This window comes from Pristiophorus japonicus, chromosome 11 (genome assembly GCF_044704955.1).
Source record: "Pristiophorus japonicus isolate sPriJap1 chromosome 11, sPriJap1.hap1, whole genome shotgun sequence".
Lineage (NCBI taxonomy): Eukaryota > Metazoa > Chordata > Chondrichthyes > Pristiophoridae > Pristiophorus > Pristiophorus japonicus.
The window spans coordinates 28,424,588-28,448,805 of NC_091987.1; the positions used below are offsets into that span (position 1 = coordinate 28,424,588).

At 45.6% G+C, this 24,218-nt stretch overlaps 1 protein-coding gene across 2 annotated transcripts in view; it reads left to right on the forward strand.

The window, feature by feature from the left end:
• Nucleotides 1–5,367: 5,367 nt before the first annotated feature.
• Nucleotides 5,368–24,218, forward strand: part of zdhhc23b (zinc finger DHHC-type palmitoyltransferase 23b) — a 54,421-nt gene continuing 35,570 nt past the window's right edge. Inside the window, exons 1-2 of one of the 2 annotated variants that reach the window (XM_070893288.1) lie at nt 5,368–5,424; nt 21,398–21,554. In XM_070893288.1, the coding sequence (XP_070749389.1) occupies nt 21,400–21,554 (155 nt within the window). In that variant the 5' untranslated portion in view covers nt 5,368–5,424; nt 21,398–21,399. Of the gene's footprint in view, nt 5,425–21,391; nt 21,555–24,218 lie in introns of those variants that run through there. The other variant, XM_070893289.1, reaches the window with a different exon arrangement.

The following is a 24,218-nucleotide window of genomic DNA, read 5'->3' on the forward strand; positions in this document are numbered from 1 at the left end:
GACCAAGACCTTGCTCAGCTAAGCCCGTGTGATAGCCGGTGTGCAACAACCACTCCACGTTAAAAGAAATCACGCACAGGCATCTTCCACTCCTCTAACATGAAGTTCGGGACCTGGAACGTCAGGACCCTCATGGACAACCCCAACAGCGACAGACTGGAATGCCGCACCGCCATAGTTGCCCGGGAACTTACGCTTTGATATCGACATCGCCGCCCTAAGCGAGGCCCGGTGGGCAGGGGAAGGCCAGCCCAAGGAACAAGGTGAAGATTACACCTTCTTCTGGAAAGGGAAAGCAGAGGCAGAACGCTGCCTCCACGGAGTCGGCTTCACCATCAAAAGCGAGCTGGTCGACCGCCTCAAAGACTCCTCCTGCGGGACTAATGAACGCCTCACGATGCTTCGACTCACCGTCCCGGAACCAGTGCACCACAGTCATCAGTGCTTACGCCCCAACACGCAATGCAACAGATGAGGCCAACCTCGAAAAATCCCTGACCTGCGTCCCCGCGGGCGACAAACTGATCCTCCTCGGTGACTTCAACGCCAGGGTTGGCAGGGACACAGACCTCTGGGGAGGCGTGATTGGCAGCGAGGGGGTAGGGAAAGCCAACTCCAGTGGTACCCTACTCCTGACAAAATGTCTAGAGCACGAACTTGTCATCACCAACACCTGTTCCAACAGAGGGACAAATACAAGGCATCGTGGCAACACCCTCGCTCCAAACACCGGCACCTGCTCGACTATGTCATCGTCCGAGCCAGGAATCGCAAGGATGTGCGCATCATCAGTACCATGACAGGAGCTGACGACTGCTGGACGGACCACCGCCTAATCCGATCCATCATTGACATCCACATAGTCCCAAAGTGAATGGGGCAGCAGAAGTAGTTTGGCAAAAAAGTCAATGCCGGGGCACTTAAGGACCCAGCTAAGAGAGCCCTTTACAGTCAGCGCCTCACAGCTAACCTGGCGTGCCTTGATGACCCCGAGACGCAGAATGCCCACAGCGTTTCGTCTGCCCTCCAGGCCTCCATAACCAGTGTCTGCAAAGAGACACTCGGTCACTCAACCAGGAAACACCAGCACTGGTTTGATGAGAATGATCAGGTAATTCAAGAGCTAATAGATTGCAAGCGCAGGGCATTTCTGAGCCTCAAAGAACAACCCAACTCGGGAACAGCAAAGCAGCATTACAGACGGCTAAAGGCTAAGGTCCAACAAAAAATCCGGGACCTAAAGAACAGGTGGTGGATAGAGAAAGCACAGGATGTAAGAGAAATTTGGCATTAGGGGTACCAGCGGGATAAGGGTTAAAGTGCTGGTTCCTGTACCGACCCATAAGGAGGTAAAAGGCCTCTCTTCGGCCTTGTACCAAGGCTCCAGAAGTTATTAATTCAATAATATTCCGACAGGATACGATGTGAGAACCTAACAGACATTGATAAAACCTTGCGAAGAGGCTCGAGGCAGACTCACGGGCACCAAGGAGAATCAACAAATTCTGACCTAATGAAGTCGTTCTAGTCACGGCCTAAGGTGGTCACGAGGGTCTTGGCCTGTCAATCCAAAGTAGCACTGATAAGGTAGTCCAATTAGAGAAGTAGCACTGATAAGATAGTCCAATTCGAAATCTAGGGAGGTCTTACCAGGGAACGGAGGGGTTTTTGAAATGTATAAAAGTTGTATGATTGTGTTGTTCGGAGAGCATCTCCACTCACAAGTGGCTGTGATGAGAGGTGTTCCCGGACGTTCGTAATAAAAGATCGTGATACCTCGCCATCCGTCTCTGTCTGCTAACTCCGGGGGCTTTTACGCGGGTTGGGGTACGAGCGTCGACCCTCTATATCAGGGGGCCCGCTCGTGGGAGGAGAAGCCTTCCCATTTTCCTCTTACATTTGGCGCTGCGAGCAGGGTACGGACTTCCCGAACGGAACAATGACCCAGCTGTTGGGGTGAGTATGTTTTAATTTAACACCTTCAAGTTAGAGCTGTGGCATTGTAAACCGCAAGGGAAGGACATCTGTACAAAGAACTATTTGTAGCAGGTCCAGGAGGGACGGAGACGGAGGACAAGGACGATCTAGGGGTGGAAGGGGGTCAAAAGGTATCTCCTAAAATGCGCGCGTGGAGGTAGCACGGCAGTGCGAGGGTACGACACAAGGGAAGATATAGAGGAAGGTCTATTGACCCGAAGCGGTACGAGCGCATGGTGCAGGGACGAGACATATTGACCCAAAGCATGGCAGTACGAGTGTACGTCGCCAAAGGAAGACATATAGATATAAATAACATCCTGCATACCGAACACGAATTAAAGGGAGGGCCCAAGACACTCATAGCCCCGAAGAAGATGGGTAACATGGCTATTAAAAAGGCGAATAAAACCAATCATTAATTGTAACTTGTGTGATGCCATTCATCTCTGTCTGTTAACTCCGGGGGCTGCTACCCGGGTTGAGGCGAGCGTCGACCCTCTATATCAGGGGACCTGCTCGTGGGAGGAGAAACCTTCCCATTTTCTCCTTACACAGGAGATATAGCAGCTGGCCGACAGCCATGATGTGCGAGGATTCTTCACCGCAGTCAAGGCCACCTACGGTCCAAACACCCAAGGGCCCATCCCGCTGCTGGCCAAGAACACGGAAACACTCATCAAGGACACCGAGGCAGTCAGGGCCCGCTGGAAGGAGCACTTCGCAGATCTCCTCAATCGAGACTCTGCCTTTGACTCGAGTGTTCTCGACCCCATTCCACAGAATGCTACCCGCCACCTCCTCAGTGAAACCCCAGCACTGCATGAGGTAGAAAAAGCCATAAGACAGCTAAAAACAAGGCTACGGGAGCGGATGGAATCCCTGCTGAGGCACTTAAGTATGGCAGAGAGGCACTGCTGGTGCAAATACATGACCTCATCTCTCTCATCTGGAGGGAGGAGAGCATGCCAGGAGATCTCAGAGATGCAGTGATCATGACCATCTTTAAAAAAGGGGACAAGTCCGACTGCGGCAACTACAGGGGAATCTCCCTGTTATCAGCCACTGGAAAAGTTGTCGCTACAGTCCTCCTCAACCATCTTCTCCCTGTGGCCAAGGAGCTCCTCCCGGAGTCGCAGAGCGGATTTCGTCCCCTCCGGGGCACAACGGACATGATCTTTGCAGTGCGACAACTGCAGGAAAAATGCAGGGAACAGCACCAGCCCTTATACATGGCCTTCTTCGTCCTTACAAAGGTCTTTGACACTGTCAACCGCAAGGGTCTATGGAATGTCCTGCTTCATTTCGGATGCCCCCAAAAGTACATCACCATCCTCCGCCTGCTCCACGAAGACATGCAGGCCGTGATCCTTACCAACAGATCCATCACAGATCCAATCCACGTCCAGACCGGGGTCAAGCAGGGCTGCGTCATCGCCCCAACCCTCTTCTCAATCTTCCTCGCTGCCATGCTCCACCTCACAGTTGACAAGTTCCCCGCTGGAGTGTAACTAAACTACAGAATCAGTGGAAGGCTGTTCAACCTTCGCCGTCTCCAGGCCAGGGTTCAAGACCACTCCAACCTCCGTCGTCGAGCTACAGTACGCGGACGATGCCTGTGTCTGTGCACACACAGAGGCTGAACTCCAGGACATAGGCGACGTATTTACCGAGGCATATGAAAGCATGGGCCTTGCATGAAACATCAGTAAGACAAAGGTCCTCCACCAGCCTGTCCTCGCCGCACAGCACTGCTCCCCCCCCCCCAGACATCAAGATCCACGGCACAGCCCTGGACAACATGGACCACGTCCCTTATCTCGGGAGCCCCCTATCAACAAGAGCAGACATTGATGACGAGATCCAACACCGCCTCTAGTGCGCTAGGGCAGCCTTCGGCCGTCTGAGGAAAAGACTGTCATCAAGCTCATGGTCTACAGGGCCGTTGTAATACCCGCCCTCCTGTATGGCTCAGAGACGTAGACCATGTACAGTAGACACCTCAAGTCGCTGGAGAAATACCACCAACGATGTCTCTGCAAAATCCTGCAAATCCCCGGGAGGACAGATGCGCCAACATTAGTGTCCTCGTCCAGGCCAACATCCCAAGCATTGAAGCACTGACCACACTTGATCAGCTCCGCTGGGCAGGCCACATAGTTCGCATGCCAGACACGAGACTCCCAAAGCAAGCGCTTTACTCGGAACTCGTCCACGGCAAATGAGCCAAAGGTAGGCAGCAGAAACGTTACAAGGACACCCTCAAAGCCTCCCTGATAAAGTGCAACATCCCCACTGACACCTGGGAGATCCTGACCAAAGACCGCCCTAAGTGGAGGAAGTGCATCCGGGAGGGCGCTGAGCTCCTCGAGTCTCGTCGCCGAGAGCATGCAGAAATCAAGCGGAAGGAGCATGCGGCAAACCAGGCTCCCCGCCCACCCTTCACTTCAACCAGTCTGTCCCACCTGTAACAAAAACTGTGGTTCTCATATTGGACTGTACAGCCACCTAACTCTTGCTAAGAGTGGAAGCAAGTCTTCCTTGATTCCAAGGGACTGCCTATAATGATGATGATGTAACCTGGTCAGTCTTTAATGGCTTCCAGAAGTGAAGATACAAACGTGAAGTTCAGGTTATATACCGGGCCCAGCATGAGTGGACCTATGACCCTAGGACCTCCAACGATAGTGACCCCTGTTGGTGGGCAGACCTGATGGACATACATTACACTAAGCCCAAGATCGCCTAAAATGGAGGAAGAGCATCCAGGAGGGTGTCGAGCACCTCGAGTCTCGTCGCCGAGAGCATGCAGAAATAAAGCGTAGGCTGTGGAAGGAGCACGCGGCAAACCAGCCTTTCCTTCAACTAGTCTGCCCCACCTGTTAGAGACTGTAATTCCCATATTGGACTGTACAGCCACCTGAGAACTCACTTTTAGAGTGGAAGCAAGTCTTCCTCGATTTCGAGGGACTGCCTATGATGATGATTTTCAAAATCCTTCAATCCTATTTCTAACTAGTCATCTAATTATTTTTTTCAAGGTGTTAATAAGCACAGCTCTTGAGCTCTGAACCGCATAACTTCAAGTGTCTGTGAAAAGAAATCCTAGTTTCAATTCTTGCTCAGCTTCTATTACGTGCGACCATAACAAAAAAAACTGGAGGACAATGCTACCGTACTCCAGTTGACTTCCCTGCACCTGAAACTTAAAGAAACCTGCAGCAGTAACAATGCATTAGAATGTTATGAACTTGTAAGAAACCCCCGCCAGACAGCGAGATCTGGGTGCTCCGAGCGACTGCACGTCACACAGGGCGTATGAGGAAGTGGCGGCGGACGCGCGGGGGGGAGGGTCGGCTGCCCTGGCAGTGAGGACGTGTTGCTGTGTGGAGCGGTTCCGAGGACAATAGGCAGACACACGGAAGTACCTGCGACCACTTGCCTGGAGTGAGTGAGTGCGCCCGCACAGGGGAGCCGGCTCCTCGCGGTTTGAGGAGTATCCAGTGGGAGGATGTATTGTGATTATATGTAACGTTTTAACTGTGTGACAACTTAAACGCAAGTTCCCTAAGTTGTAGCTAATAATTTATTGTTTACCTTAATTTGGAAAGAGCGTTTCCCACTATAGTTTGAGGTCGGCATTATGATGGACAATTGTTTTGGGGCGGTATGCAAGCGTCGTGTGATGATTGTGCAGCTTTGTAATTGTTACCCTGTGCATCCACCTGGATGTTATGGTTATTTAAAAACTGCTCGCACTTGTTCGCAACGATATAGTGGCGTATGGGACATCTTAATTACAGGGAGATTTACTGTATAGTTGCTTCAGATCCCTTTATAACAATTGCATGTTTGAACGATGCCCGAACAGTTTTCAGATCAGTCAGAGGGTTTTTTCTGGGATCATGGTACTTGTAAAACAATCATTCAGTTAGATTTTCTGACAAAGTCCCATACAGTGATTTATGAACCGTCAGATTTTATTATTTTCTTGTAGTAAGTCACTGACAGTTATTGCTTACCTTTTGGAGCATTTCTCTTTTTACTTGCTGAGTATGAAGGGGAGCAACACAACATAAATAAAAAGGAAACGATGAATTTATAAAGCACGGTATCCAATGATTAGTGCTACAGCATGTTGTGGCAGTGAGTTATCAGAAAATAAATAATATATGTTCGAGGTTAATGCATATTAAAACTTTTAATGCAGCTATTTTACAAGGGAAGCTGATCGTATAAAGTCACTGAAAAATGTTAGGATATTTTTATTTTAATATTCATTCACGGGATGTGGGTATCGCTGGCAAAGCCAGCATTTATTGTCCATCCCTAATTTCCCCAGAGAAGGTGCTGGTGAGCTGCCACCTTGACAATTGAATGACTAGATACGCCATTTCAGAGGGGCACTTGTGAGTCAACCTTGCTGTGGGTCTGGAGTCACGTATAGGCCTGACCGGGTAAGGATGGTATATTTCCTTCCCTAAAGGACATTAGTGAACCAGATGAATTTTCACGACAATCCAGTAGTTTCATGGTCACCATTACTGATACTAGCTTTTTATTCCAGATTTATTTAATTAACTGAATTCAGATTCCCCAGCTGCCGTATAGAAGTCGTGCTTTTGAGTGTGCTGCCAAAGAAACCACTTGCAGTGGATCCTGTAGATAGTACACGCTGCAGCCATGGTATGCCGATGGTGGAGAGAGTGGATGTTTGATCTAGTGGATAGGATGCCGATTTAAGTGGACTCTTTTGTCCGAGATAGTGCCGAGCTTCTGGAGTGTTGTTGGAGCTGCAAGTGACGAGTATTCCACCACACTCCAGACTTGTGCCTTGCAGCTGGTGGATAGGCTTTGGGGAACTACGAGGTGAGTTACTTACAACAGAATATTCAGCCTTTGACCTGCTCGAGTAGCCACAGCATTTATGTGGCTGGTCCAGTTCAGTTTCTGGTCAATGTTGACCCCCAGGATGTGGATGATGGAGGACAAGGGAGCATGTTTTCTCTTGTTGGAGATGGTCATTGCCTGACATTTGTGTGGTGTGAATGTTACTTGTCACTTATCGGCCCAAGTCTGGAAGTTGTCCAGGGCTTACTGTTTGTATTCTATATGGACTTTCAGAAGGTATTTGATAAGGTACCGCAGAGCAGATTAGTAGCAAAAATAAAAGCACATGGAAGTAACCTTGTGACATGGGTAGGGCAGTAGGAGGTCTGTTATGGTCCAAGTGCTGGGATATATGCCAAGTTTGTACTTTTGAATATTGCCCTCTGTATTAGTGCAGACATGTTCACTGTCCTCTGTCACTTCCAGTGGAGAATCCTGAAACTGACATGAGCCTATGTGACCCAGTAGAACAGCACCATGCCCAATGTTTTACCCATACTTGCTGGAGAGACATCATAGAGTGGAACCGTCTGCTCCACATGGCTTCAGTAGTATACCAGATAGTTTCTTCCAGCAGGCCTTTGGAGTGCGAGATAAATTTACTTTTCATGGACTCCTATGCACACTGGTGGTATATGCATACATAATGGTAGTATTTTCATTTTTCTATGGGTCTCAAATTGGTTTTCATATCGGTATGAGAAAAGAGAAGGCTGAGGGGTGACCTGATAGAGGTCTTTACGATTAAGAAAGGGTTTAATAGGGTAGACATAGGGAAGGTGTTTCCAATTGTGGGGGACTCAAACTAGGGGCCATATATATATAAGATATTCACTAATAAATCCAACAGCGGATTCAGGAGAAACTTTTTTACCCTGAGAGTGGTTTGAAAGTGACAGTTGAGACGAACAGTATAGATGCATTTAAGGGACAACTAGATATGCACGTGAGGGAGAAAGGAATAGAAGGTTATGTTGAAGAGGAGTGAGGAATCTCGTGTGGCGCATAAACACCGTCGTAGACCTGATTTTGTGGAGTACATGCTATGTATAAAAATATCTTGCATGAGAGCAGCTTGGTGGACCATGTGCTGTGGGATGAAGTAGTAGAGCTCGGGTCCTGAACTATAACTCCCCACTTGGTGAGGTATTCATTTCAGCCATGCTGCGGTGGGACTTGCAAGAGCAGAGGCTAGGAAGAAATGGAAATTGGGTTGCCTGCTCCATTCTTCCTACATAAGAACATAGAAACATAGAAAGTAGGTGCAGGAGTAGGCCATTCAGCCCTTCGAGCCTGCATCACCATTCAATATGATCATGGCTGATCATGCAACTTCAGTACCCCATTCCTGCTTTCTCTCCATACCCCTTGATCCCTTTAGCCACAAGGGCCCCATCTAACTCCCTTTTGAATATATCTAATGAACTGGCCTCAACAACTTTCTGTGGTAGAGAATTCCACATGCTCACAAGTCTGAGTGAAGACGTTTCCCGTCATCTTGTCCCAAATGGCTTATCCCTTATCCTTAGACTGTGACCCCTGGTTCTGGACTTCTCCAACATTGGGAACATTCTTCCTGCATCTAACCTGTCCAATCCTGTCAGAATTTTATATGTTTCTATGAGATCCCCTCTCATTTTTCTAAATTCCATTGAATATAGACCGAAAATCAGTCTGGTGAACCCTCGCTGCACTCCCTCAATAGCAAGAATGCCCTTCTTCAGATTAGGAGACCAAAACTGTACACAATATTCAAGGTGTGGCCTCACCAAGGCCCTGTACAACTGTAGTAAGACCTCCCTGCTCCTATACTCAAATCCTCTCGCTATGAAGGCCAACATACCATTTGCCGCCTTCAGCGCCTGCTGTACCTGTATGCCAACTTTCAATGACTGATGTATCATGACACCCATGTCTCGTTGCACCTCTCCTTTTACTAATCTGTCACCATTCAGATAATCTGCCTTCCTGTTTTTACCACCAAAGTGGATAACCTCACATTTATCTACATTATACCGCATCTGCCATGTATTTGCCCACTCACCTAACCTGTCCAAGTCACCCTGCAGCCTTAGCATCCTCCTCACAGCTCTCACTGCCACCCAGCTTAGTGTCATCTGCAAACTTGGAGATATTATATTCAATTCCCTCATCTAAATATTGTAAATAGCTGGGGTCCCAGTACGGAACCTTGCGGTACCCCACTAGTCATTGCCTGAAATTCTGAAAAGGACCCGTTTATTCCTACTCTTTGCTTCCTGTCTGCCAACCAGTTCTCTATCCACGTCAGCACATTACCCCCAATACCATGTGCTTTAATTTTGCACACTAATCTCTTGTGTGGGATCTTGTCAAAAGCCTTTTGAAAGTCTAAATACACCACATACACTGGCTCCCCCTTGTCCACTCTACTAGTTACATCCTCAAAAAAACTCTAGAAGATTTGTCAAGCTTGATTTCCCTTTCATAAATCCACGCTGACTTGGACCGATCCTGTCACTGCTTTCCAAATGCGCTGCTATTACATCTTTAATAATTGATTCCAACATTTTCCCACTACTGATGTCAGGCTGACCAGTCTATAATTCCCTGTTTCCTCTCTCCCTCCTTTTTTTAAAAAGTGGGGTTACATTAGCTACCCTCCAGTCCAAAGGAACTGATCCAGAGTCTATGGAATGTTGGAAAATGACCACCAATGCATCCACTATTTCTAGGGTCACTTCCTCAAGTACTCTGGGATGCAGACGATCAGGCCCTAGGGATTTATCGGCCTTCAATCCCATCAATTTCCCTAACACAATTTACTGACTAATAAGGATTTCCTTTAGTTCCTCCTTCTCGCTAGCCCCTCTGTCCCCTAGTATTTCTGGAAGGTTATTTGTGTCTTCCTTAGTGAAGACAGAACCAAAGTATTTCTTTGTTCCCCATTATAAATTCACCTGATTCTGACTGTAAGGGACCTACATTTGTCTTCACTAATCTTTTTCTCCATGTATCTGTGGAAACTTTTGCAGTCAGTTTTTATGCTCCCTGCAAGCTTACTCTCATTCTATTTTCCCACTCCTAATTAAACCCTTTGACCTCCTCTGCTGAATTCTAAATTTCTCCCAGTTCTCAGGTTTGCTGCTTTTTTTGGCCATAAGAAATAGGAACAGGAGTAGACCATTTGGCTCCTCGAGTCTGCTCCGCCATTCAATAAGCTCATGGCTGATCTGATCCTGGCCTCAACTCCACCTCCCTGCCCGCTCCCCATAACCCTTGACTATCATCATTCAAAAATCTGTCTATCTCCACCTTAGATACATTCAATGACCCAGCATTCATGACCCTCAGAGAAGAAACTCTTCCTCATATCCGTTTTATAGAAAATAGGTGCAGGAGTAGGCCATTCGGCCCTTCGAGCCTGCACCACCATTCAATAAGATCATGGCTGATCATTCACCTCAGTACCCCTTTCCTGCTTTCTCTCCATAACCCTTGATCTCTTTAGCCGTAAGGACCATATCTAACTCCTTCTTGAATATATCTAACGAACTGGCATCAACAACTCTGCAGAAGAGAATTCCACAGGTTCACCACTCTGAGTGAAGAAGTTTCTCCTTATCTCGGTCCTAAATGGCTTACCCCTTATCCTTAGACTGTGACCCCTGGTTCTGGACTTTCCCAACATCGGGAACATTCTTCCTGAATCTAACTTGTCCAGTCCTGTCAGAATCTGAAATGTTTCTATGAGATCCCCTCTCATTCTTCTAAACTCTAGTGAATACAGGCCCAGTCGATCCAGTCTCTCCTCATATGTCAGTCCTGCCATCCCGGGAATCAGTCTGGTGAACCTTCGCTGCACTCTCTCAATATCAAGAATGTTCTTCCTCAAATTAGGAGACCAAAACTAAACACAATATTCCAGGTGAGGCCTCACCAAAGTCCTGTACAGCTGCAGCAAGACCTCCCTGCTCCTATACTCAAATCGCCTAACTATGAAGGCCCATTTGCCTTCTTCACCACCTGCTGCACCTGCATGCCAACTTTCAATGACTGATGTACCATGACACCCTGGTCTCGTTGCACCTCCTCTTTTCCTAATCTGCCGCGATTTAGATAATATTCTGCCTTCATGTTTTTGCCGCCAAAGTGGATAACCTCACATTTATCCACACTATACTGCATCTGCCATGCATTTGCCCACTCACCGAACCTGTCCAAGTCACCCTGCAGCCTCTTAGCATCCTCCTCACAGCTCACATCACCACCCAGCTGAGTGTCATCTGCAAACTTGGAGATATTACTCTCCATTCCTTTATCTAAATCATTGATGTATATTGTAAATAGCTGGGGTCCCAGCACTGAGCCCTGCGGCACCCCACTAGTCACTGCCTGCCATTCTGAAAAGGACCCGTTTATCCTGACTCTCTGCTTCCTGTCTGCCAATCAGTTCTCTATCCACGTCAATACATTACCCCCAATACCATGTGTTTTAATTTTGCACACCAATCTCTTGTGTGGGACCTTGTCAAAAGCCTTTTGAAAGTCCAAATACATCAAATCCACTGGTTCTCCCTTGTCCACTCTACTAGTTACATCCTCAAAAAATTCTCGAAGATTTGTCAAGCATGACTTCCCTTTTATAAACCCATGCTGACTTGGACCGATCCTGTCACTGCTTTCCAAATGCACTGCTATTACATCTTTAATAATTGATTCCAACATTTTCCCCACTACTGATGTCAGGCTAACTGGCCTGTAATTCTCCGTTTTCTCTCTCCCTCCTTTCTTAAAAAGTTGTGTTACATTAGCTACCCCCCGGAGTCCATAGGAACTGATCCAGAGTCGATAGACTGTTGGAAAATGATCACCAATGCATCCACTATTTCTATGGCCACTTCCTTAAGTACTCGGGGATGCAGACTGGGGATTTATTGGCATTCAATCCCATCAATTTCCTTAACACAATTTCCTGACTAATAAGGATTTCCTTCAGTTCCTCCTTCTCGCGAGACCCTTGGTCCCCTAGTATTTCCGGAACGTTATTTGTATCTTCCTTTGTGAAGACAGAACCGAAGTAGTTGTACAATTGGTCTGCCATTTCTTTGTTCCCCATTATAAATTCACCTGAATCTGACTGCAAGGGACCTACGTTTGTCTTCACTACTCTTTTTCTCTTCTCATATCTATAGAAGCTTTTGCAGTCAGTTTTTATGTTCCCAACAAGCTTCCTCTCATACTCTATTTTCCCCCTCCTAATTAAACCCTTTGTCCTCCTCTGCTGAATTCTACATTTCTCCCAGTCCTCAGGTTTGCTGCTTTTTCTGGCCAATTTAAAGGGATGATCTCTTATTCTGAAACTATGCCCCCTACCTGCTCGACGTCGAGCTTCAGTGATAGAGCCCAAGAAGTCGGATTTGACCCATTCTTGTTGGATTAGGAAAGTGGAGGGAGGAAAATTAACAGGTGTTTTGGGACTCTTTGAAACAGTATACTAAAACAACTAACTCTTCATTAAATCTTGTGCTTTCCTGCAGAACCATTGTGAAGTGCACTGTCATGTATCTTACATTATTATATATAACTGTATCCTAACATGCTATACATGACTAATAAGACATGACCTGTAACCACCAGCATACCTTACCACCAGGGGTGCACTTGCAAGAGACAGGTATATAAGGGCAGGTCTCAGGCAAGTGCAGCATTCCAGAGCTGTGAAATAAAGGCGCAGGTCCAGAGTGACCTTGACTTCACTACATGCCTCGTGTGAATCTGTACTGAGGGGACAGGACTTTACAGTGGCGACGGGTTACGGGATTACAGAATCCACAGAATAGCGAACAACGGATCAGATGAAAAGTACAATGCGGGAGACAATTGGGAGGACTTTATAGAAAGGCTCCAGCAAAGCTTTGTAACCAAAGACTGGTTAGGCGATGATAAGGCAGACAAGAGAAGAGCCCATCTCTTGACCAGCTGTGGAAACATACGCTTTAATGAAGGATCTGTTGGCACCCGAGAAACCAGCAAGCAAGTCGTTTGAAGAATTGAGCACACTGGTAAGAGATCACCTGAAGCCAGTGAGTAGCCTACACATGGCCAGACACAGGTTCTACAAATACAGACGCTGTGTGGGCCAGAGCAGACCCGACTTCGTGGCGGAACTTCGGAGGTTGGCTAGTTTATGTGAGTTCTCCGATGAACTGAGGAGAGAAATGCTGAGACTTTTTCATTGAAGGAATAGGCCATGCAGGCATATTCCGAAAGCTCATAAAGACCAAGAACCTGACCTTAGAGGCAACAGCACTGGTTGCACAGACATTCTTGGTAGGGGAAGAAGAAACGAGGTTGATTTACAATGCAGGTACGACAACTAACGAAATATTGGAACAAGAAGTTCACAGCACTAAACAAGCTGCTACCCCCACACACAGACAAAACCGGGAGAACAGGTTCTCGACAGCAGGCAGAAGCCATCAAGGGCCACAGGAACGACCGTTCACACCTCATCAACCCACAATGCGAGCAATCAACCACAAACTGAGAGAAGCTCAAGAGAGATCAGCCAGACGCAGCTCATTCTTTGGAAACTCTTTGAACAATGGAACAGGTCTGTGCTGGAGGTGTGGGGGTGGGCACTCGGCAAGGGGATGTCGATTTCAGCAGGCTGTTTGCAGAAATTGTGAATTATACAGGGCATGTGCAAAAAAACGGCAGCTCGGCTGGTATACGAATCGGATGGGTTGGAAAGCAGAAGATGGTGGGGACAGTACCCGGGACACCGGTGTACAGCGGGTCAACACAGGACGCCTCCTATAATGATGAGGGTCGTACTCAACGGGATATCTGTCAACATGGAGCTGGATACGGGAGCGAGTCGATCTCTCATGGGCGCTCAACAATTTGAACAACTGTGGCCGCATAAAAGTGACAGACCAAAACTCACAAGGGTCGACACCAAACTAAGGACCTATACCAAAGAAATCGTACCAGTCCTCGGCAGCGCCATGCTCTCTGTCACACACAAAGGGACAGTGAACCGACTTCCCCTGTGGATTGTCCCCGGAGACCCCCCAGCACTGCTGGGGAGAAGCTGGCTGGCAAAACTAAACTGGAAATGGGATGATGTCCATGCCATGTCATTAGAGGAACGGACCTCCTGCTCAGCAGTTATAAAGCGATTTGAACATCTCTTTCAGCCAGGTGTGGGCACTTTCAAAGGGGCCAAAGTCAAAATCTACAACACACAGGATGCTAGACCGGTCCATCAAAAGGTCAGAGCTGTACCCTATGTGATGAGGGAAAAGATTGAACACGAACGAATCTGTGGGGACTACAAATCTACCATAAACAGAGTCTCCCTACAGGACTAGTACCCGCTGCCCAGAGCGGAGGACTTATTTGCCACATTGGCTGGAGGTAAACTTTCCTCAAAATTAGACCTCACATCTGCGTATATGACGCAAGAATTGACCGAGAATTCCGAGCTACTCACCACCATCAACACACATCGAGGCCTTTTCATGTACAATCGATGCCCATTCGGCATCAGGTCGGGAGCTGCCATATTCCAGCGCAACATTGAGAGTCTGCTCAAGTCCATCCCGGGGACGGTTGTATTTCAAGACGACATACTTATCACGGACAGGGACACCGACTCCCATCTCCGTAATTTGGAGGAAGTACTAAAGCGGTTGGATCGGGTAAGCCTACGAGTCAAGAAATCCAAGTGCCTGTTTCTCGCACCCGAAGTTGAATTTTTGGGCAGAAGGATTGCCACTGATGGAATCCGCCCAGCAGAGTCCAAAACGGAAGCAATTCGCCTGGCACCCAGGCCTCGGAATGTCTCAGAACTGCGCGCCTTTCTCGGGCTACTCAATTACTTTGGGAACTTTTTGCAGAACTTAAGCACGCTGCTGGAGCCTCTCCACGTGCTACTCAGAAAGGGGTGCGATTGGTTTTGGGGGGACGCCCAGGAACGCGCCTTCAATAAGGCACGCAACCTTCTATGTTCCAACAGTGTTTTGACTTTCTTTGACCCAGGTAAAAAGCTAGTTCTCACATGCGATGCGTCAGCGTATGGGGTCAGGTGCGTTTTGCAACATGTCAATAGTGCGGGCAAATTACAACCCATAGCTTATGCCTCCAGGTCACTTTTGCGGGCGGAGCGCGGGTACGGAATGGTGGAGAAGGAGGCGCTCGCGTGCGTGTACGGTGTTAAAAAGATGCACCAATACCTTTTCGGGGCCAAGTTCGCGTTAGAAACCGACCACAAGCCCCTCACGTCCCTCCTATCAGAGAGCAAGGCAATAAACGCCAACGCCTCGGCGCGAATTCAACAGTGGACACTCATGCTGGCGTCCTACGACTATACCATAAGGCACAGACCAGGCACAGACGAACAGGACTGTGAGATAGTCATGGCAATCAATGCCTTTGAGTCCACAGGTTCGCCCATGACGGCTTGCCAAATCAGAGCCTGGACGGCCAGCAACCCCACGTTATCCTTAGTAAAAAGATGTGTCCTAACCGGTGACTGAGCAGAGGCTCGCGATGCCTGCCCCGAGGAATTAAAACCCTTTCACAGGCGCATGCATGAGCTATCACTACAAGTCGACTGCCTGATGTGGGGCAGCCGAGTAGTCATGCCTCTGCGAGGCAGAGAGGCATTTGTCCGGGAGCTCCACCGCGAGAACCCGGGGATCGTTCTCATGAAGGCCATAGCCAGATCCCACGTCTGGTGGCCTGTTATTGATATGGACCTGGAGCTCTGCGACCGAAGGTGCACCATTTGTGCCCAACTCAGCAATGCCCCCAGGGAGGCTCCACTGAGCCCCTGGCCCTGGCCTACCAAACCGTGGTCGCGGGTGCACGTAGACTATGCGGGCCCATTCATGGGCAAAATGTTCCTCATAGTTGTCGATGCATTTTCAAAGTGGATCGAATGCACCATTTTAAACTCGAGCACAACCTCCACCACTGTGGAGAGCCTCGCAACCATGTTTGCAACGCACGGAATCCCTGACATATTGGTCAGTGACAATCGTCCGTGCTTCACCAGCGCAGAATTCCAAGACTTTATAATTGACCATGGCAGAAGTCACGTCAAGATGGCACCGTTCAAGCCGGCCTCCCAACGGCCAGGCGGAGAGGGCAGTGCAAATCATTAAACAAGGCATGCTTAAAATCCAAGGTCCCATGCTGCAGGGTCGCCTGTCGTGACTGCTGCTGGCATACAGATCTCGTCCGCACTCATTGACTGGGACCCCCCCACCCCCGGACAACTGTTGATGAAAAGGACACTTAAAAACAAGGCTCTCATTAATCCTCCCAGACATGCACGAGGCAAAGCGCCATAAGCTGACTGAGTACCATGACAGAAATTCGAGGGGGAGATGGAATGAGATAGGGGACAAAGTGTTTGTACTAAATTATGGCAGGGGTCCCAAATGGCTTGCAGGGACAGTAACGGGCAGGAAGGAAACAGGCTACTGGTAGTACGAATGGACAATGGCAAAACCTGCCGGAGGCATGTAGACTAAATCAAAAGCAGATTTACCAACAACACTGTGGAACCAGAGGCAGACTACAAGGTAGAACTCGCACCACACCTGGTGGACAGACAGAGGGAACAACCTGAGGAAAGGGCAATCCCAACAGACAGCCCAGGCGAGTCAACAACAATCACACCAATCGAAACAGACAGCCCAGGCGAGATACCAGCAACCACACCCAAAGAAAAACAGACACCAAGGCAAACAACTGAACCACAACTCAGACACTCCACGCGAGAGTGTAGACCACCTGAGAGACTGAACCTATAAAGACAATAAGACCTTGGGGGAGAGTGATGTCATGTATCTTACATTATTATATATAACTGTATCCTAACATGCTATACATGACTGTAATAAGATATGACCTGTAACCACCAGCATACCTTACCACCAGGGGTGCACTTGCAAGAGACAGGTATATAAGGGCAGGTCTCAGGCAAGTGCAGCATTCCAGAGCTGTGAAATAAAGGTGCAGGTCCAGAGTGACCTTGACTTCACTACATGCCTCGTGTGAATCTGTACTGAGGGGACAGGACTTTACATGCACTAGATCCTTTTTAAAATTTTTGAAATGTGTAGCTGTGAGATTTGATTTGTGTGCTTCACTGAAGCTATGTTCTATTGTAAATATAGTAAACCTTGGCAGCTCATTGATAGCACAAACATCCGGTCATCAAGAAGAATCATGTTTGAACTTCTGAGAGTGCAACTGGCTCTGTGACAAAAATCTGACACCACAAGGCTTGGGACATTTAGAGGATTAATTTTAACCTGGAGCTGAAGGGCACCGTGCTTTTCATTATAGGACTACCCTGATTTTCATAGCACTTGAAGAGTCATTCAGAAACAGAGATATCAAAAAGGTCGAATATAGTGTTGGTAAGCTCCCTAGTAGGAGGATACTTTATATTTTGCTTTGGATCTGTTGTTTTTGCGCTAAGGAAGCTGATACCTTGTCTCTCAAACTAACTTGCATGTTAGCTACCATTTGGGATCATTCTGGTTTCTAAATTTAGGCCAGATATATAGCAACAAAAAAATCATCCTATGTTTGCTCAATTTGTTCACATATGTTCTACAAAAAGTTAAATTGAAAATAATATTTAATAAATACTGAATTTGATATTTTTTCAAAGCACTTTTGTTTAGAATTATCTTCATCAATTGCAAGTTTAGCAATCCAACCTTTTCTCTGATGACTTGTAAGCTTTGATTCTGGATTATTTCTGTTTTCCATTCCATGTTGTGTCTAATGAGACAAGACGGAAATGACTCCCTGTCACACTACAGTTAATGTATAAATTGTCATCATTTCAGGATAAGATACTTATTATTTTTAACTTTTTTATATTACCAATAGCAATCCAGTTATTGTGTATACTCAATTTGCTTAATTTCACAGAAAATGTCTTTGTAACTTCTAGGTTTCATTTGTTAAGGTATGTAACTTTTCAATGAGGTTGATAGTGGATCTGTTAAAAGCTATATGAAGTGTCATTTGACAGTTTTTTGAATGACACAAATCTAAATATAAAACTGCTGCAGGAAGCATTGTTCATGATAACACTTAAAAAAAATCATATTTAATTATGGAAAATAATAATACAATGCATATTTTGATTTATCGGTTACACTTTTTTAAAGCAGTTACTGGTAGAATATTAAAAATGCCGTGGGATTAGCGGGAGTGAGTTCTGTACTGTACACATGTTTTACCTGCTTCATCCAAGGTTGCTAATTTAAGTTTCAATCTAAAATGGCCTTTTTTGTTGTTTGAGCCATATATTTCCTGAAAAATATAATTTAAGTAAATTGCGATATCAGCATTTAACTGTACCCATGCAATATTATCAAGTCAGTAGTATAGTTTGTGAAGACTGCACATGGACCCTCAGCAATCAAAAGCAAATGATTTCTTGTTGCAGCAGAACTAATGACTGAACAATGACTAATGCTCTTGTGTAAAAGCTGTTCATCATGGAACAGGTGGCACTAAAATTAATTACAACTAAACTGAACCTAAGTATTTTAAAACATGTATAGTATAAGGACTAGCTGGTATCAGGCAGTGAATTCAAGGTATCGAATTGTTTTGGCTTTAGAAGATTGTTACAAATAAGAGCCTTACTCGTATTTTGCATCAAATCATATTTTCTCCCAAATCCGTTACCATCTTTCCCTGAATTCAATGTTTGAATCCCTGTAATCTGGTTCTCGCCCCTACCACAGTACCAAAACGGCTCTCATCAAAGTCACAAATATCATCCTTTGAGAGTGTGACAAAGGTAAACTCTCCCTCCTCGTCCTTCTGGACCTGTCTGCAGCCTTTGACACGGTTGGCCACTCCATCCTCCTCCAACGCCTCTCCACCACTGTCCAGCTGGGTGGGACTGCACTCGTCTGATTCCATTCTTATCTATCTAATCGTAGCCAGAAAATCTCCTGCAATGGCTTCTCTTCCCACCCCCGCAACGTTTCCTCTGGTGTCCCCTAAGAATCTGCCCTTGGCCCCCTCTTATTTCTCATCTATATGCTGTCCCTTGGCGATATCATCCAAAAACACGGAGTCAGTTTCCACATGTACGCTGACGACACTTCTCTTGACCCCTGCTTGGTATCTAAATTGTCAGACTGCTTGTCCGACTGAGCAGAAATTTTCTCCAATTAAATATTGGGAAGACCGAAGCCATTATCTTTGGTCTGCGTCGCAAACTGCGTTCCCTGACCACTGACTCCATCCCTCTCCCTAGCATCAATCTAAGGGTGATTGAACAAGACTGTTCGCAACCTAGGTGTCATATTTGACTCTGAAATGAGTTTCCAGCCACATATCCGCAGCATAATTAAAACCGTCTTTTCCCACTTCCGTAACATTGTCCGCCCCTGCCTCTGCTCTTCTGCTGCTGAAGCCCTCAATCATGCCTTTGTTACCTCTAGACGTGACTACTCCAACTCACTCCTGGCTGGCCTCCCACATTCTGCACTAGTAAACCTGAGGTCATCCAAAACTCAGCAGCCCGTGTCCTAACTCGCATGCTCACCATCACCTCGGTGCTTTCTGACCAACATTGGCTCCCGATTAAACAACGTCTCGATTTCAAAATTCTCATCCTTGTTTGCAAATCACTCCATGGCCTTGCCCCTCCCTATCTCTAATCTTTTCCACCCTCACAGCCCCACTCGATGTCTGCGCTCCTCAAATTCTAGCCTCCTTGAAGATCCATCGGTGGCCGTGCCTTCAGCTGTTTGGGTTCTAAGCTCCGGAACTCCCTCCCTAAATCTCTCCGCCTCTCTACTTCGCTTTCCTCCTTTAAGATGCTCCTTAAAACCTACCTCTTTAACCAAGCTTTTGGTCATCTGCCTAAATTACTACTTTTTTGACTTGGTGTCAAATTGTAGCACTGCTTTGAAGCGCCATGGAACATTTTACTATGTTAAAGGTGCTGTATAAATAAAAGTTATCAACAGAACCCCTTCTGTCAGACTGCTACTGTATAATTGCTGACTGTTGTCTTGTTTTAATTGGAAGAATGATTGCTAAAACCAGTGGGCAGTGGCAGAACATTAGTATTTATTTTCTTAGTAATATCTGTTTTTAAAATAGTTGTCAAAATAAATGTCATAGTGTTAACCAAATTAACCAAAGATCTGTGTATGGTTTCTGAAACCTTCATAAATAGTTGAGCCATGTGTCTTGTATTCTTTATAGCAAATTCAGTGGAAGACACTTTTGCTACTACTTAGCACTTCATATGATTGATTTAGTGTTCTCAGTTTCAACAGGTTGAGTTAGATGGATAAATTCAGCATACGATTTGAACATTATTTTGGGGTTTCAGTTAATTAAAAAATATGGTACTGTGCTTGAATATTCATTAACTTTGTTAGGCCTGTAGTTGGATGTCTTTGTTCGATTTGGAAATTGTTACCATTTAACTATGTTGATCTATTTAACAAGTACTTGATATGCTGAGATCAATGAACAAGAACTCAAGAAATAGGAGCAGGAGTAGGTCATATGGCCCCCTCGAGTCTACTCCGCCATTTAATAAGATCATGACTGATCTTCAACCTCAACTCCACTTTCCTACCCGATCCCCATATCCCTCGATTCCCTCAGAGTCCAAAAATTTGCCGATCTCGGCCTTAAATATACTCAGCGACTGAGCATCCACAGCACTCTGATAGATAATTCAAAAGATTCACAACCCTCTGAGTGAAGAAATCTTTCCTCATCTCAGTCTTAAATGGCTGACCCCTTATTCCTGAGACTATGCACCATAGTTCTAAACTTTCCAACCAGGGGAAACAGCCTTGCCACATCTATAGAATAGAATTATATCTGTGATATTATCAGTGTCTATTATGTAGCATCCCCCTTCCACAAGCAAAGTTTTCCTGCCCTTTACAGATGTAGGGAACCTAAGATCGAACAATGCCCAGGAGACCCTAGCATCCTAATACCCTCCTAAATAACCACGAGGATAGGATCTTGCACTGTCCAACAAACCTCCCGGACTCGTCCTTCCTGCCTGGTCCAATCCCTCCACTAAGGAGGTAAATTGATCATGTCAAGGAATACTGTGACTCAAATTTAAGAGCTGTGCCAGGTCTTAATTACATGTATCTAATTACCAAGCAATTTGCAATGTAGCATGCATTCAGTAATGTCCTGTGACCTGAGAAAGCATATATTCATTTTTGTTGTTTATTCAATAAATAGTGTTGACTCAATTTAAATTTTAAAAAAAAAAGAAAAATTAACGTGTACTGTGCAAAAAGAAAGTTGCTGAATGAACAGATTTAAATATTTCCTACCCAGTAAAAAGTTACACAATAAGGTACAAACACACAACTAATTCCTTAAGGTGCAACAGTGTAAATCCTAATGGGGTATATTTTCCATCCCTAATCAGATTCGTCAAGAGTAACTGAGAACCAATCATTATTGATTTCTTAACTTTGTTTCCACTGATTTGTGAATTTAGGCATGAGAGAAAAAGGCAGGATGAAGAAGAAACACTCTAAGATGTCTGATGAGGATGGTGCTCTCTGCTGTTGTGAGTACATGAACCACCATGGAGAGAAAGCTCACATACTGGCCAGCTGCTGTGACTGCGAGGATCTGGATGAGGCCTGTGACAGGTCAGAGATAATCTTACTGTACCATATCCGTCTTTAATATTAGGTAATGGATTATACTGGGCTAAAGCAAGCAGCTCTTCCTTTCACCTTTGAAGAAAGTTATGACAAGCCATGATGAGGGTTGCATCGTGCCTGGATAGCTGTTGTGGATTACAAGTACACTAATTCTGTAATTAATTTGCCCTGCCCCAGCTCTGAATTCAGTCCGAAATAGACTTTAAATAAACAAGTTTTGTTTTGGACTGGCAGATTTAAAACCTAGAAAGTTCTTTTATTTGAAAAGTATAGACACAACAAGCTGGGTTGGTAATAGCACAAATCATCACTCTCCATTTTCCTTCTTTATTAACTGTTCTGGAAATCTAAATCTAAATTTGCTTGCTTAAAATTCAGTGTCCTAACTATTTGAAGGTTTCTGAAATATGAGTCTATATCTATGGCTTGGAAAGCCTTCACAGAATCGTGGCATGTTACTTAACGGCAATAATCATGGGCGGTTTTAACCTTCATATTGATTGGACAAAGCAAATTGGCCAGGGTAGCCTTGAGGAAGAGTTCATAGAGTGTATCCGGGATAGTTTCCTTGAATAGTATGTTCCAGAACCAACCAGGGGGCAGACTATCTTAGATCTGGTACTGTGTAATGAGACTGGATTAATAAACAATTTCCTAGTAAAGGATCCTCTAGGAATGAGTGACCATAACATGGTTGAATTTCAAATTCAGTTGGAGGGTGAGAAAGTTGGTTCTCAAACCAGTGTCCTAAGCTTAAATAAAGGAGACTACAAAGGTATGAAGGCAGAGTTGGCTAAAGTGGACTGGGAAAATAGATTAAAGTGTGGGACGGTTGATGAGCAGTGGCAGACATTTAAGGAGATATTTCATAACTCGCATAAAAAATATATCCCAATGAGAAGGAAAGACTGTAAGAGAAGGGATAACCATCCGTGGCTAAATAAGGGATGGTATCAAATTGAAAACCAGGGCATACAATGGGCCAAGACTAGTGGGAGGCCAGAGGATTGGGAAACCGGTAAAAGCCAGCAAGGACCACTAAAAAAAAATAAGAGAGAGGGAAGATAAATTATGAAAGTAAACTAGCATGAAATATAAAAACAGATGGTAAGAGTTTCTACAGGTACATAAAAAGGAAAAGAGTTGCTAAAGTAAATGTTGGTCCCCGAGAGGATGAGACTGGGGAATTAATAATGGGGAACAGCGAAATGTCAGAGACATTGAAAAAATATTTTGCATCGGTCTTCACAGTAGGAGACACTAAAACATCCCGATAGTGGATAATCAAGGAGCTATAGGGAGGGAGGAACTTAATACAATCACTATCACTAAAGAAGTAGTACTAGGTAAAATAATGGGACTAAAGGCGGACAAGTCCCCTGGACCTGATGGCTTACATCCTAGGCTCTTAAAAGAAGTAGCGGCAGGGATGGTGGATGCATTGGTTGTAATCTACCAAAATTCTCTGGATCTGGGTGTAAAGTCCTGTCCCCTCAGTACAGATTCACATGAGGCTTGTAGTGAAGTCAAGGTCACTCTGGACCTGTACCTTTATTTCACAGCTCTGGAATGCTGCACTTGCCTGAGACCTGTCCTTATATACCTGTCTCTTGCAAGTGCACCCCTGGTGGTAAGGTATGCTGGTGGTTACAGGTCATATCTTATTACAGTCATGTATAGCATGTTAGGATACAGTTATATATAATAATGTAAGATACATGACACTGGGGAGGTCCCAACGATTGGAAAACCACAAATGTAACTCCCCTATTTAAAAAAGAAGGCAGACAGAAAGCAGGAAACTATAGACCAGTTCGCCTAACATCTGTTGTTGGGAAAATGCTGAAGTCCATTATTAAGGAAGCACTAGCAGGACATTTGGAAAAACATAATTCAAACAAGCCGAGTCAGCATGGTTTTATGAAAGGGAAATCATGTTTGACAAATTTGCTGGAGTTCTTTGAGGATGTAACGAGCAGGTTGGATAAGGGGGAACCAGTGGATGTGATATATTTGGATTTCCAGAAGACATTCAATAAGGTGCCACATAAAAGGTTACTGCACAAGATAAAAGTTCACAGGGTTGGGGGTAATATATTAGCATGGATAGAGAATTGGCTAACTAGCAGAAAACAGAGTCGGGATAAATGGGTCATTTTTCGGTTGGCAAACAGTGACTAGTGGGGTGCCGCAGGGATCTGTGCTGGGGCCTCAACTATTTACAATCTATAGTAATGACTTGGATGAAGGGACCGAGTGTAATGTAGCCAAGTTTGCTGATGATCCAAAGATGGGTGGGAAAGCAAATTGTGAGGAGGACACAAAATCTGCAAAGGGATATAGACAGGCTAAGTGAGTGGGCAAAAATTTAGCAGATGGAGTATAATGTGGGAAAATGTAAGGTTATCTACTTTGGCAGAAAAAATAGAAAAGCAAATTATAATTTAAAAGGAGAAAAATTGCAAAGTGCTGCAGTATAGAGGGACCTGTGCATGAAACACAAAGTTAGTATGCAGGAACAGCAAGTAATCAGGAAAGCAAATGGAATGTTGGCCTTTATTGCAAGGGGGATAGAGTATAAAAGCAGAGAAGTCCTGCTACAACTGTACAGGATATTGTGAGGCCACACCTAGAGTATTGCATTCAGTT